The sequence below is a fragment of the Oncorhynchus gorbuscha genome, unplaced genomic scaffold, assembly GCF_021184085.1.
Source record: "Oncorhynchus gorbuscha isolate QuinsamMale2020 ecotype Even-year unplaced genomic scaffold, OgorEven_v1.0 Un_scaffold_333, whole genome shotgun sequence".
Classification (NCBI taxonomy): Eukaryota; Metazoa; Chordata; class Actinopteri; order Salmoniformes; family Salmonidae; genus Oncorhynchus; species Oncorhynchus gorbuscha.
Genome location: NW_025745189.1, coordinates 1,109,914 through 1,124,232, shown reverse-complemented (window position 1 = coordinate 1,124,232; position 14,319 = coordinate 1,109,914). Strand labels below are relative to the sequence as shown.

At 46.6% G+C, this 14,319-nt stretch overlaps 1 protein-coding gene across 2 annotated transcripts in view; it reads left to right on the top strand.

Annotated features, from left to right (window-relative positions):
• The first annotated feature begins 1,541 nt into the window (after positions 1–1,541).
• The window catches only part of serinc4 (serine incorporator 4), a 57,314-nt gene continuing 44,536 nt past the window's right edge, over positions 1,542–14,319 (top strand). The window contains exons 1-2 of one of the 2 annotated variants that reach the window (XM_046333044.1): positions 1,542–1,737; positions 6,988–7,155. In XM_046333044.1, the coding sequence (XP_046189000.1) occupies positions 7,072–7,155 (84 nt within the window). In that variant the 5' untranslated portion in view covers positions 1,542–1,737; positions 6,988–7,071. Of the gene's footprint in view, positions 2,070–6,987; positions 7,156–14,319 lie in introns of both variants that reach the window. The other variant, XM_046333043.1, reaches the window with a different exon arrangement.

The window sequence follows — 14,319 nt, the reverse complement described above, 5'->3', positions numbered from 1 at the left end:
GTAGTCAATTTGTTTATTTTGTGTTTGAAAATAAAATGACTTTTAACTAGAAAATGACTTCTTGAAGATTTCACGTTATATATTTGCCCGCTGGGTTGACTACATCCTCTTTCTCAGACACAACTCAGACACAACCCTACATGTGTCCTCTTTCTCCTGACTCAGACACAACCCTACATGTGTCCTCTTTCTCCTGACTCAGACACAACCCTACATGTGCCCTCTTTCTCCTGACTCAGACACAACCCTACATGTGTCCTCTTTCTCCTGACTCAGACACAACCCTACATGTGTCCTCTTTCTCCTGACTCAGACACAACCCTACATGTGTCCTCTTTCTCCTGACTCAGACACAACCCTACATGTGCCCTCTTTCTCCTGACTCAGACACAACCCTACATGTGCCCTCTTTCTCCTGACTCAGACACAACCCTACATGTGTCCTCTTTCTCCTGACTCAGACACAACCCTACATGTGTCCTCTTTCTCCTGACTCAGACACAACCCTACATGTGTCCTCTTTCTCCACAACTCAGACACAACCCTACATGTGCCCTCTTTCTCCTGACTCAGACACAACCCTACATGTGCCCTCTTTCTCCTGACTCAGACACAACCCTACATGTGTCCTCTTTCTCCTGACTCAGACACAACCCTACATGTGTCCTCTTTCTCCTGACTCAGACACAACCCTACATGTGCCCTCTTTCTCCTGACTCAGACACAACCCTACATGTGTTCCCTTTCTCCTGACTCAGACACACAACCCTACATGTGTCCTCTTTCTCCTGACTCAGACACAACCCTACATGTGCCCTCTTTCTCCTGACTCAGACACAACCCTACATGTGTCCTCTTTCTCCTGACACAACCCACCGGGAAAACGTCAACAGTATATCAATGTAATCTGTCAACATACTGACCTTGAACATCAATGGAGTTTTGTGCTGAAAATACAAAAATTTGTCAAAGTACACTAATTTGAACCAGAATTCAACAACAAATCATCAACAGGATTTCAAAGGTTGGTTAATTTCAACTACAATAGAATTCACATTTGTTGAGAACTCAACTAAAAATCAACCAAATATGGACATATTGATTTTGCGTTCCGTCAGGTTTTTGCCTGGAGAGAGACCTAGCCTGTGCCCACTCCTCTTGTACTGTGTTTCTGGGCCGGTCAGCAAAATGATGATAGGATTATGGATGTGGCCTCTTTCCATTATGGACAAGCAGGGAGTATCAGAGTTTAGCAAGGAGGTGCCATGGGGCGGTGGGCGGTGCTGTGTAGGAAAGCAGAAGGTATCTGATAACATCCTTAAATGTACAAAGAAAATGACAGTAATTTGTGGGTAATTCCATTCTGATGGGTATGTAACCCAAAGAACAGCGTGGCCCAAGCCCATTGTGACCATGGTGCTGCTCTGTCCTGTGTGTGTGTGTGTGGCCTGGAGGCTGTCTCTGGAGCAGTGGAGCAAGGGCCCTGGGGGAAGGGAGGGACAGATGGGACTAACACATGCCCCGCCTCCCTCTCTCCCTGGCTCTGCCTAATCTTCCAGGGTAAAGCGGAGCACGGGGAGGAGGGGTTGAGAGCATTCATCATCACCACCTCTCTCTCCAACTCTTCTGACAGCGCCCGACACAGAAGCAAAAAGAGAGCACACAGGATATGAGTAAAATAAATACCCGGACACTTTCTATCCCCCCGAAGTTGGATTGAGGCCGAGATTTAGCAAGGTTGGTTGGATGTGTCTTTGTGTTACATGTGATCCAGGATATAGCAGAGAAGAACTCAGGAAGAACTACCCTGTTGACCCGTTGGAAGTTGGATTGCACAACAACAAGTAGCGCTTTTGTTTTGTAACGCCGGTACTTATTTTGGGAAAACAATTTGTACTGTTTTAGATGTTAGAGGATCGTTTTCTGGGGACTTTTAGGATGTCATCCTCACAGGGTCTGTGATCTAACACCCAAAGCTGTCCGTTTTGGAGGGTTCTGAACGGATGACAGCCCAGGAGATGCACCAGAGTGGCATCTACAGCTACTTCCTCAACATGTTTGCCTACCAGGTGAGACAGAGTCCTGAATGACAGAGAGTTGGCGGGAGGGAAAGAGAGAACATATAAGAGGAATTATGGAGACGTTACACATGAATGAGAATGTGTTTGGATTGCTGTCTGTTTAGTAAGACATTGAGTCCCATAGTTTCATGATACGTTTGCTAGTAGTTGTTGTGTTAAAACATAGTAATGTAGTTGTTGTGTTTAAACATAGTAATGTAGTTGTTGTGTTAAAACATAGTAATGTAGTTGTTGTGTTAAAACATAGTAATGTAGATGTTGTGTTAAAACATAGTAATGTAGTTGTTGTGTTAAAACAAAGTAATGTAGTTGTTGTGTTAACATAGTAATGTAGTTGTTGTGTTAACATAGTAATGTAGTTGTTGTGTTAACATAGTAATGTAGTTGTTGTGTTAACATAGTAATGTAGTTGTTGTGTTAAAACAAAGCTATATTAGTTGTTGTGTTAAAACGTAGTAATGTAGTTGTTGTGTTAAAACGTAGTAATGTAGTTGTTGTGTTAAAACATAGTAATGTAGTTGTTGTGTTAAAACATAGTAATGTAGTTGTTGTGTTAAAACATAGTAATGTAGATGTTGTGTTAAAGTGTAGTAATGTATTTGTTGTGTTAAAACAAAGCTATATTTGTTGTTGTGTTAAAACGTAGTAATGTAGTTGTTGTGTTAAAACAAAGCTATATTAGTTGTTGTGTTAAAACGTAGTAATGTAGTTGTTGTGTTAAAACGTAGTAATGTAGTTGTTGTGTTAAAACATAGTAATGTAGTTGTTGTGTTAAAACATAGTAATGTAGTTGTTGTGTTAAAACATAGTAATGTAGATGTTGTGTTAAAGTGTAGTAATGTATTTGTTGTGTTAAAACAAAGCTATATTTGTTGTTGTGTTAAAACGTAGTAATGTAGTTGTTGTGTTAAAACAAAGCTACATTAGTTGTTGTGTTAAAACGTAGTAATGTAGTTGTTGTGTTAAAACAAAGCTATATTAGTTGTTGTGTTAAAACGTAGTAATGTAGTTGTTGTGTTAAAACGTAGTAATGTAGTTGTTGTGTTTAAACATAGTAATGTAGTTGTTGTGTTAAAACAAAGTTATATTAGTTGTTGTGTTAAAACAAAGCTATATTAGTTGTTGTGTTAAAACATAGTTATATTAGTTGTTGTGTTTAAACATACTAATGTAGATGTTGTGTTAACATAGTAATGTAGTTGTTGTGTTAAAACGTAGTAATGTAGTTGTTGTGTTAACATAGTAATGTAGATGTTGTGTTATAACATAGTAATGTAGTTGTTGTGTTAAAACATAGTAATGTAGTTGTTGTGTTAAAACAGTTTTATTAGTTGTTGTGTTAAAACATAGTAATGTCGTTGTTGTGTTGAAACATAGTAATGTAGATGTTGTGTTAAAGCGTAGTAATGTAGATGTTGTGTTAAAACATAGTAATGTAGTTGTTGTGTTAAAACGTAGTAATGTAGTTGTTGTGTTAAAACGTAGTAATGTAGTTGTTGTGTTAAAACGTAGTAATGTAGTTGTTGTGTTATAACATAGTAATGTAGTTGTTGTGTTAAAACGTAGTAATGTAGTTGTTGTGTTAAAACAGTTTTATTAGTTGTTGTGTTAAAACAGTTTTATTAGTTGTTGTGTTATAACATAGTAATGTAGTTGTTGTGTTAAAACAGTTATATTAGTTGTTGTGTTATAACATAGTAATGTAGTTGTTGTGTTAAAACAGTTATATTAGTTGTTGTGTTAAAACATAGTAATGTCGTTGTTGTGTTGAAACATAGTAATGTAGATGTTGTGTTAAAGCGTAGTAATGTAGTTGTTGTGTTAAAACATAGTAATGTAGTTGTTGTGTTAAAACGTAGTAATGTAGTTGTTGTGTTAAAACGTAGTAATGTAGTTGTTGTGTTAAAACGTAGTAATGTAGTTGTTGTGTTAAAACATAGTAATGTAGTTGTTGTGTTATAACATAGTAATGTAGTTGTTGTGTTAAAACGTAGTAATGTAGTTGTTGTGTTAAATCATAGCTATATTAGTTGTTGTGTTTAAACATAGTAATGTAGTTGTTGTGTTAAAACGTAGTAATGTAGTTGTTGTGTTAAATCATAGCTATATTAGTTGTTGTGTTATAACATAGTAATGTAGTTGTTGTGTTAAAACGTAGTAATGTAGTTGTTGTGTTAAAACGTAGTAATGTCGTTGTTGTGTTAAAACGTAGTAATGTAGTTGTTGTGTTAAAACGTAGTAATGTCGTTGTTGTGTTAAATCATAGCTATATTAGTTGTTGTGTTAAAACATAACTTTAACACATAATAGTTGATGTGATATGACTATTGTTTTGTACCTAACTGGCCTGTTGTTAATACGTATCAGATCCAGAACTAACAGATGTCAGTATCTGTTACAATGCAGCAGGTGTTCTATGTTGGATAGAGATCAATACACCCGTTGTACAGTAGTCTACACTTTGTCTCGTTTTATTTTGCCTCATTCTACGCTTGAGACCTGAGGCTGTGTCCTGTATTAATATTAGGTCTATTGGACTCTGAAGTGTTATTGGCAGGATATACATTTGATACAACAATGCAGGTTAATCTCATATTGGAAAGACGTGAGTCATTGTCCCACAAATCCAACATGACCTAGCCACTCTACAGTTTACTCTCACCTAGTGAACCAGCTTTCTGTTGTAGATTAGAGAGATTAGAGCAATTAGAGAGATACAGATAGATCGATCGATAGATAGGATAGATTTCATCTACAGTTCTGGATGTTTATCAAAGAAACAGTCTATGCTTGTGTTTCTACTCTCCTCCCTCATCCAGTAACCCCCCCACCCCCAGTAAAATCCCAGATAACAACGACTTAAAACAGGACAAGCAGTTCAACACAGTGTATTACAATACAATGCTGTTAGTTTATAAATTGGTTTGACTCCAGGCGGATCAGATTTTCTGTGTGTTTGGACTAAATTCAACCACCTGTAACACGCAACAATCACCTGTAACACGCAACAACCACCTGTAACACACAACAACTACCTGTAACACGCAATGATCACCTGTAACACGCAACAATCACCTGTAACACGCAACAACCACCTGTAACACACAACAACCACATGTAACACGCAACAACCTCCTGTAACACGCAACAACCACCTGTAACACACAACAACTACATGTAACACGCAACGACCACCTGTAACACGCAACAACCACCTGTAACAGACAACAACCACCTGTAACACACAACGATCCCCTGTATCACGCAACAATCACCTGTAACACGCAACAACCACCTGTAACACGCAACAACCACCTGTAACACACAACGACCCCCTGTACCACGCAACAATCACCTGTAACACGCAACAATCACCTGTATCACGCAACAACCACCTGTAACACGCAACAACCACCTGTAACACGCAACAACCACATGTAACACGCAACAACCTCCTGTAACACGGAACAACCACCTGTAACACACAACAACTACATGTAACACGCAACGACCACCTGTAACACACAACGACCCCCTGTACCACGCAACAATCACCTGTAACACGCAACAATCACCTGTATCACGCAACAACCACCTGTAACACGCAACAACCACCTGTAACACGCAACAACCACATGTAACACGCAACAACCTCCTGTAACACGGAACAACCACCTGTAACACACAACAACTACATGTAACACGCAACGACCACCTGTAACATGCAACGACCACCTGTAACACGCAACAACCACCTGTAACACACAACAACCACATGTAACACGCAACAACCTCCTGTAACACGCAACAACCACCTGTAACACACAACAACTACATGTAACACGCAACAACCACCTGTAACACGCAACAACCTCCTGTAACACGCAACAACCTCCTGTAACACGCAACAACCACCTGTAACACACAACAACCACCTGTAACATGGAACGACCACCTGTAACACACAACAACCACATGTAACACACAACAACCTGCCCAAAACCCTCATATCAAGGTGAAGCTCCTCTGAGAATAGTTCACTGAGTTCATTCACTGTGTAAAAGGTGTCCCCTCATATAAACAAATATAACTTGGTTATTGAGAGCGTCATGTTTTCTCTGTGGTACTACAGTGAATTAGATGTTGGTGAATTTGTAAGCAGTTATGTGCAACTTCAGTGAGTTATGGAAAGAATTTCCTCTTGAGGGATAATCAATGTCATTCATTCATGCATTTATTCACTCACTCACTCACTCACTCACTCACTCACTCACTCACTCACTCACTCACTCACTCACTCACTCACTCACTCACTCACTCACTCACTCACTCACTCACTCACTCACTCACTCACTTCAGTTATGTAGCTTTCTGTCTAGCACTAAGGCTACGTTCAGTTGACTTCTGATTCACAGACATGTTGACTCCACTCCATCCTAAAATATGCTAAACACCCCTCTCCTTTCCATCATTCAAATATGTTGACGTTGGAGTGTTGGAGTGGTTGATGATGACCAAGGATTTGATCCAATTGGTTAAATACAGTATAATCCCTTTATTGTTGAATTTACACATCTCCTCACAGATATTGAGCATCTCTCTCTTCACCTCCTCCCAGTTACAACTCTCATATATCATTTATATTGGAAATCCCCCTCTCTGTCTCCCGCAGTTATATTGAGCATCTCTCTCCTCATCTCCTAGGATATATTGAGCACTGTCACTATATTGTTGAGCTGACTCCTCACTTGTTCTGCTCCCCAGATAGGTTTCTTCCTCTCTCCAGGTAGGTCCCCTGCTCTCCTCTCCCCCTCCCCTCTCTCATCTTCTCTCCTCTCTCTCTCTTCCTCTCCTCTCCTCTCTCCTCTCAGATATATATGTGAACATATCTCTCTCCTCTCCACAGATATGTTGCTGCTGTGGCCCGGCCCCGTGTTCACTGTGCTGCTCCTTCTGCCCCCCGGTGAAGTCATCGTCCAGCACGAGGATCATGTACACACTCTTCCACATCATGGCCTGCGCCGTCTCCTGTCTCATGCTCTCACGCACTGTCTCCGAGGCTGTCCGGGACAATGTGAGTGTCTGATGTCATGTCCTCCCTTGGGGATCAACAAAGTTCCATCATGTCTGAGCACTTTGTTTGCTCTGAGGTGCTATAAAGTGTTCCTGTCCTGATTCAATTACATTAGTAATCTATTGTGGTCAGACTACTTAATATGCAAGATTTGAAGGTTAGTAATCAAATCAAATCTAAATCAAATTGATTTATATAGCCCTTCGTACATCAGCTGATATCTCAAAGTGCTGTACAGAAACCAAGCCTAAAACCCCAAACAGCAAGCAATGCAGGTGTAGAAGCACGGTGGCTAGGAAAAACTCCCTAGAAAGGCCAAAACCTAGGAAGAAACCTAGAGAGGAACCAAGCTATGTGGGGTGGCCAGTCCTTTTCTGGCTGTGCCGGGTGGAGATTATAACAGAACATGGCCAAGATGTTCAAATGTTCATAAATGACCAGCATGGTCGTATAATAACAAGGCAGAACAGTTTAAACTGGAGCAGCAGCACGGTCAGGTGGACTGGGGACAGCAAGGAGTCATCATGGCAGGTAGTCCTGGGGCATGGTCCTAGGGCTCAGGTCCTCCGAGAGAGAGAAAGAAAGAAAGAATTAGAGAGAGCATATGTGGGGTGGCCAGTCCTCTTCTGGGTGTGCCGGGTGGAGATTATAACAGAACATGGCCAAGATGTTCAAATGTTCATAAATGACCAGACCAGCATGGTCGAATAATAATAAGGCAGAACAGGTGAAACTGGAGCAGCAGCACGGCCAGGTGGACTGGGGACAGCAAGGAGTCATCATGTCAGGTAGTCCTGGGGCATGGTCCTAGGGCTCAGGTCCTCCGAGAGAGAGAAAGAAAGAGAGAAGGAGAGAATTAGAGAACCACACTTAGATTCACACAGGACACCGAATAGGACAGGAGAAGTACTCCAGATATAACAAACTGACCCTAGCCCCCAGACACATAAACTACTGCAGCATAAATACTGGAGGCTGAGACAGGAGGGGTCAGGAGACACTGTGGCCCCATCCGAGGACACCCCCGGACAGGGCCAAACAGGAAGGATATAACCCCACCCACTTTGCCAAAGCACAGCCCCCACACCACTAGTACATTACTACTTTAGTAGTAGTACATTACTACTTTAGCGAAGGCTGGCAAACGTGCACCTTGAGAGTAACTCAATTAAATGTCTTGTTGTGTAAATTAGTGCAGGGCTCTCCAACCCTGTTCCTGGAAAGCTACCATCCTGTAGGTTTTTTCTACCAATCCTAATCTAGCGCACCTGATTCTATTTAATTAGCTGGTTGATAAACTGAATCAGGTTAGTTAGGAAAAACCTATAGGAGGGTATCTCTCCAGGAACGGGATTGGAGAGCTCTGAATTAGTGCATTAGAACAGCAGCACCTTGTAGGTCTCCAACCCTGGTCTTTCCAGCCCACAGGCAAACTTGCTAATCACCACACAACCAATAGGATGACATAGAAAGGGAAGGGTCCTTACACAATCTATTGCATTTGGGAAAACATATCCCCACACTTCACTATACCAAGTCCCTCTCCAATGGCCTCATGTGTGCCATCCCACATCTCACGCGTCCCATCCAAACCCTCACGTGTGCCATCCCACGTCTTATGTGTGCCATCCCACATCTTATGTGTGCCATCCCACGTCTTATGTGTGCCATACCACGTCTTATGTGTGCCATCCCACGTCTTATGTGTGCCATCCCACGTCTTATGTGTGCCATCCCGCATCTTATGTGTGCCATCCCAGGGCCAGTCTTATGTGTGCCATGCCACGTCTTATGTGTGCCATCCCACGTCTTATGTGTGCCATCCCACATCTCACGCGTCCCATCCAAACACTCACGTGTGCCATCCCACGTCTTACGTGTGCCATCCCACGCCTTATGTGTGCCATCCCACGTCTTATGTGTGCCATCCCAGGGCCAGTCTTATGTGTGCCATCCCACGTCTTATGTGTGCCATCCCAGGGCCAGTCTTATGTGTGCCATCCCACCTCTTATGTGTGCCATCCCAGGGCCAGTCTTATGTGTGCCATCCCACGTCTTATGTGTGCCATCCCACGTCTTATGTGTGCCGTCCCAGGGCCAGTCTTATGTGTGCCATCCCAGGGCCAGTCTTATGTGTGCCATCCCACGTCTATGTGTGCCATCCCACGTCTTATGTGTGTCATCCCAGGGCCAGTCTTATGTGTGCCATCCCACGTCTTAGGTGTGCCATCCCACGTCTTATGTGTGCCATCCTTATGTGTGCCATCCCACCAGTCTTATGTGTGCCATCCCACGTCTTATGTGTGCCATCCCAGGGCCAGTCTTATGTGTGCCATCCCACGTCTTATGTGTGCCATCCCACGTCTTATGTGTGCCATCCCAGGGCCAGTCTTATGGTGCCATCCCACGTCTTATGTGTGCCATTCCCCAGTCTTGTGTGCCATCCCAGGGCCAGTCTTATGTGAGCCATCCCAGGGCCAGTCTTATGTGTGCCATCCAAGGGCCAGTCTTATGTGTGCCATCCCAGGGCCAGTCTTATGTGTGCCATCCCAGGGCCAGTCTTATGTGTGCCATCCAAGGGCCAGTCTTATGTGTGCCATCCCAGGGCCAGTCTTATGTGTGCCATCCCAGGGCCAGTCTTATGTGTGCCATCCCACGTCTTATGTGTGCCATCCCACGTCTTATGTGTGCCGTCCCAGGGCCAGTCTTATGTGTGCCATCCCAGGGCCAGTCTTATGTGTGCCATCCCACGTCTTATGTGTGTCATCCCAGGGCCAGTCTTATGTGTGCCATCCCACGTCTTAGGTGTGCCATCCCACGTCTTATGTGTGCCATCCCACGTCTTATGTGTGCCATCCCACGTCTTATGTGTGCCATCCCAGGGCCAGTCTTATGTGTGCCATCCCACGTCTTATGTGTGCCATCCCACGTCTTATGTGTGCCATCCCAGGGCCAGTCTTATGGTGCCATCCCACGTCTTATGTGTGCCATTCCAGGGCCAGTCTTGTGTGCCATCCCAGGGCCAGTCTTATGTGAGCCATCCCAGGGCCAGTCTTATGTGTGCCATCCAAGGGCCAGTCTTATGTGTGCCATCCCAGGGCCAGTCTTATGTGTGCCATCCCAGGGCCAGTCTTATGTGTGCCATCCAAGGGCCAGTCTTATGTGTGCCATCCCAGGGCCAGTCTTATGTGTGCCATCCCAGGGCCAGTCTTATGTGTGCCATCCCAGTCTTATGTGCCATCCCAGTCTTATGTGTGCCATCCCAGGGCCAGTCTTATGTGTGCCATCCCAGGGCCAGTCTTATGTGTGCCATCCCAGTCTTATGTGTGCCATCCCAGGGCCAGTCTTATGTGTGCCATCCCATGGCCAGTCTTATGTGTGCCATCCCAGGGCCAGTCTTATGTGTGCCATCCCCAGTCTTATGTCTTATGTGTGCCATCCCAGGGCCAGTCTTATGTGTGCCATCCCAGGGCCAGTCTTATGTGTGCCATCCCAGGGCCAGTCTTATGTGTGCCATCCCACGTCTTATGTGTGCCATCCCAGGGCCAGTCTTGTGTGCCATCCCAGGGCCAGTCTTATGTGTGCCATCCCAGGGCCAGTCTTATGTGTGCCATCCCACATCTTATGTGTGCCATCCCAGGGCCAGTCTTATGTGTGTCATCCCAGGGCCAGTCTTATGTGTGCCATCCCACCCATCTTATGTGTGCCATCCCAGGGCCAGTCTTATGTGTGCCATCCCACCAGTCTTATGTGTGCCATCCCAGGGCCAGTCTTATGTGTGCCATCCCAGGGCCAGTCTTATGTGTGCCATCCCAGGGCCAGTCTTATGTGTGCCATCCCAGGGCCAGTCTTATGTGTGCCATCCCAGGGCCAGTCTTATGTGCCATCCCAGGGCCATCTTATGTGTGCCATCCCAGGGCCAGTCTTATGTGTGCCATCCCAGGGCCAGTCTTATGTGTGCCATCCCAGGGCCAGTCTTATGTCTCTTATGTGTGCCATCCCAGGGCCAGTCTTATGTGTGCCATCCAATGGGCCAGTCTTATGTGTGCCATCCCAGGGCCAGTCTTATGTGTGCCATCCCAGGGCCAGTCTTATGTGTGCCATCCCACGTCTTATGTGTGCCATCCCACGTCTTATGTGTGCCATCCCAGTGTCTTATGTGTGCCATCCCACGTCTTATGTGTGCCATCCCACGCCTCTTATGTGTGCCATCCCGCATCTTATGTGTGCCATCCCAGGGCCAGTCTTATGTGTGCCATGCCACGTCTTATGTGTGCCATCCACGTCTTATGTGTGCCATCCCACGTCTTATGTGTGCCATCCCACATCTCACGCCCCATCCAAACACTCTTATGTGTGCCATCCCACGTCTTATGTGTGCCATCCCAGGGCGTCTTATGTGTGCCATCCCAGGGCCAGTCTTATGTGTGCCATCCCACATCTTATGTGTGCCATCCCAGGGCCAGTCTTATGTGTGCCATCCCAGGGCCAGTCTTATGTGTGCCATCCCACCAGTCTTATGTGTACCATCCCACATCTTATGTGTGCCATCCCAGGGCCAGTCTTATGTGTGCCATCCCACATCTTATGTGTGCCATCCCAGGGCCAGTCTTATGTGTGCCATCCCACGTCTTATGTGTGCCATCCCACGTCTTATGTGTGCCATCCCACGTCTTATGTGTGCCATCCCACGTCTTATGTGTGCCATCCCACGTCTTATGTGTGCCATCCCAGGGCCAGTCTTATGTGTGCCATCCCACGTCTTATGTGTGCCATCCCACGTCTTATGTGTGCCATCCCAGGGCCAGTCTTATGTGTGCCACCCCACGTCTTATGTTTGCCATCCCACGTCTTATGTGTGCCATCCCACGTCTTATGTGTGCCATCCCACGTCTTATGTGTGCCATCCCAGGGCCAGTCTTATGTGTGCCATCCCAGGGCCAGTCTTATGTGTGCCATCCCACGCCTTATGTGTGCCATCCCACATCTTATGTGTGCCATCCCAGGGCCAGTCTTATGTGTTCCATCCCATCGTCTTATGTGTGCCATCCCAGGGCCAGTCTTATGTGTGCCATCCCAGGGCCAGTCTTATGTGTGCCATCCCAGGGCCAGTCTTATGTGTGCCATCCCAGGGCCAGTCTTATGTGTGCCATCCCAGGGCCAGTCTTATGTGTGCCATCCCAGGGCCAGTCTTATGTGTGCCATCCCCAGTCTTAGGTGTGCCATCCCACGTCTTATGTGTGCCATCCCAGTCTTTTGTGTGCCATCCCACCAGTCTTATGTGTGCCATCCACGTCTTATGTGTGCCATCCCACGTCTTATGTGTGCCATCCCACGTCTTATGTGTGCCATCCCGCATCTTATGTGTGCCATCCCAGGGCCAGTCTTATGTGTGCCATGTCTTATGTGTGCCATCCCACGTGTGTGCCATCCCACATCTCACGTCTTATGTCCCATCCAAACACTCACGTGTGCCATCCCAGTCTTATGTGTGCCATCCCACGCTTATGTGTGCCATCCCAGGGCCAGTCTTATGTGTGCCATCCCAGGGCCAGTCTTATGTGTGCCATCCCAGGGCCATCCCAGTCTTATGTGTGCCATCCCACCTCTTATGTGTGCCATCCCAGGGCCAGTCTTATGTGTGCCATCCCACCATCCTTATGTGTGCCATCCCACGTCTTATGTGTGCCATCCCAGGGCCAGTCTTATGTGTGCCATCCCAGGGCCAGTCTTATGCCAGTCTTATGTGTGCCATCCCAGGGCCAGTCTTATGTGTGCCATCCCAGGGCCAGTCTTATGTGTGCCATCCCAGGGCCAGTCTTATGTGTGCCATCCCACGTCTTATGTGTGCCATCCCACGTGTGCCATCCCAGGGCCGTCTTATGTGTGCCATCCCAGGGCCTTATGTGTGCCATCCCACGTCTTATGCCATCCCACGTCCATCCCAGGGCCAGTCTTATGTGTGCCATCCCACGTCTTATGTGTGCCATCCCAGGGCCAGTCTTATGTGTGCCATCCCAGGGCCAGTCTTATGTGTGCCATCCCAGGGCCAGTCTTATGTGTGCCATCCAGGGCCAGTCTTATGTGTGCCATCCCAGGGCCAGTCTTATGTGTGCCATCCCAGGGCCAGTCTTATGTGTGCCATCCCAGGGCCAGTCTTATGTGTGCCATCCCAGGGCCAGTCTTATGTGTGCCATCCCAGGGCCAGTCTTATGTGTGCCATCCCAGGGCCAGTCTTATGTGTGCCATCCCAGGGCCAGTCTTATGTGTGCCATCCCAGGGCCAGTCTTATGTGTGCCATCCCACGTCTTATGTGTGCCATCCCACGTCTTATGTGTGCCATCCCAGGGCCAGTCTTATGTGTGCCATCCCAGGGCCATCCCACGTCTTATGTGTGTCATCCCAGGGCCAGTCTTATGTGTGCCATCCCATCTTATGTGTGCCATCCCACGTCTTAGGTGTGCCATCCCACCATCCCACGTCTTATGTGTGCCATCCCAGGGCCAGTCTTATGTGTGCCATCCCACATGTGTGCCATCCCAGTCTTATGTGTGCCATCCCAGTCTTATGTGTGCCATCCCAGTCTTATGTGTGCCATCCAGTCTTATGGTGCCATCCCAGGGCCAGTCTTATGTGTGCCATCCCAGGGCCAGTCTTATGTGTGCCATCCCAGGGCCAGTCTTATGTGAGCCATCCCAGGGCCATCCCAGGGCCAGTCTTATGTGTGCCATCCCAGGGCCAGTCTTATGTGTGCCATCCCAGGGCCAGTCTTATGTGTGCCATCCAAGGGCCCAGGCAGTCTTATGTGTGCCATCCCAGGGCCAGTCTTATGTGTGCCATCCCAGGGCCAGTCTTATGTGCCATCCCAGGGCCAGTCTTATGTGTGCCATCCCAGGGCCAGTCTTATGTGTGCCATCCCAGGGCCAGTCTTATGTGTGCCATCCCAGGGCCAGTCTTATGTGTGCCATCCCAGGGCCAGTCTTATGTGTGCCATCCCATGGCCAGTCTTATGTGTGCCATCCCAGGGCCAGTCTTATGTGTGCCATCCCAGGGCCAGTCTTGTGTGCCATCCCAGGGCCAGTCTTATGTGTGCCATCCCAGGGCCAGTCTTATGTGTGCCATCCCACGTCTTATGTGTGCCATCCCACGTCTTATGTGTGCCAT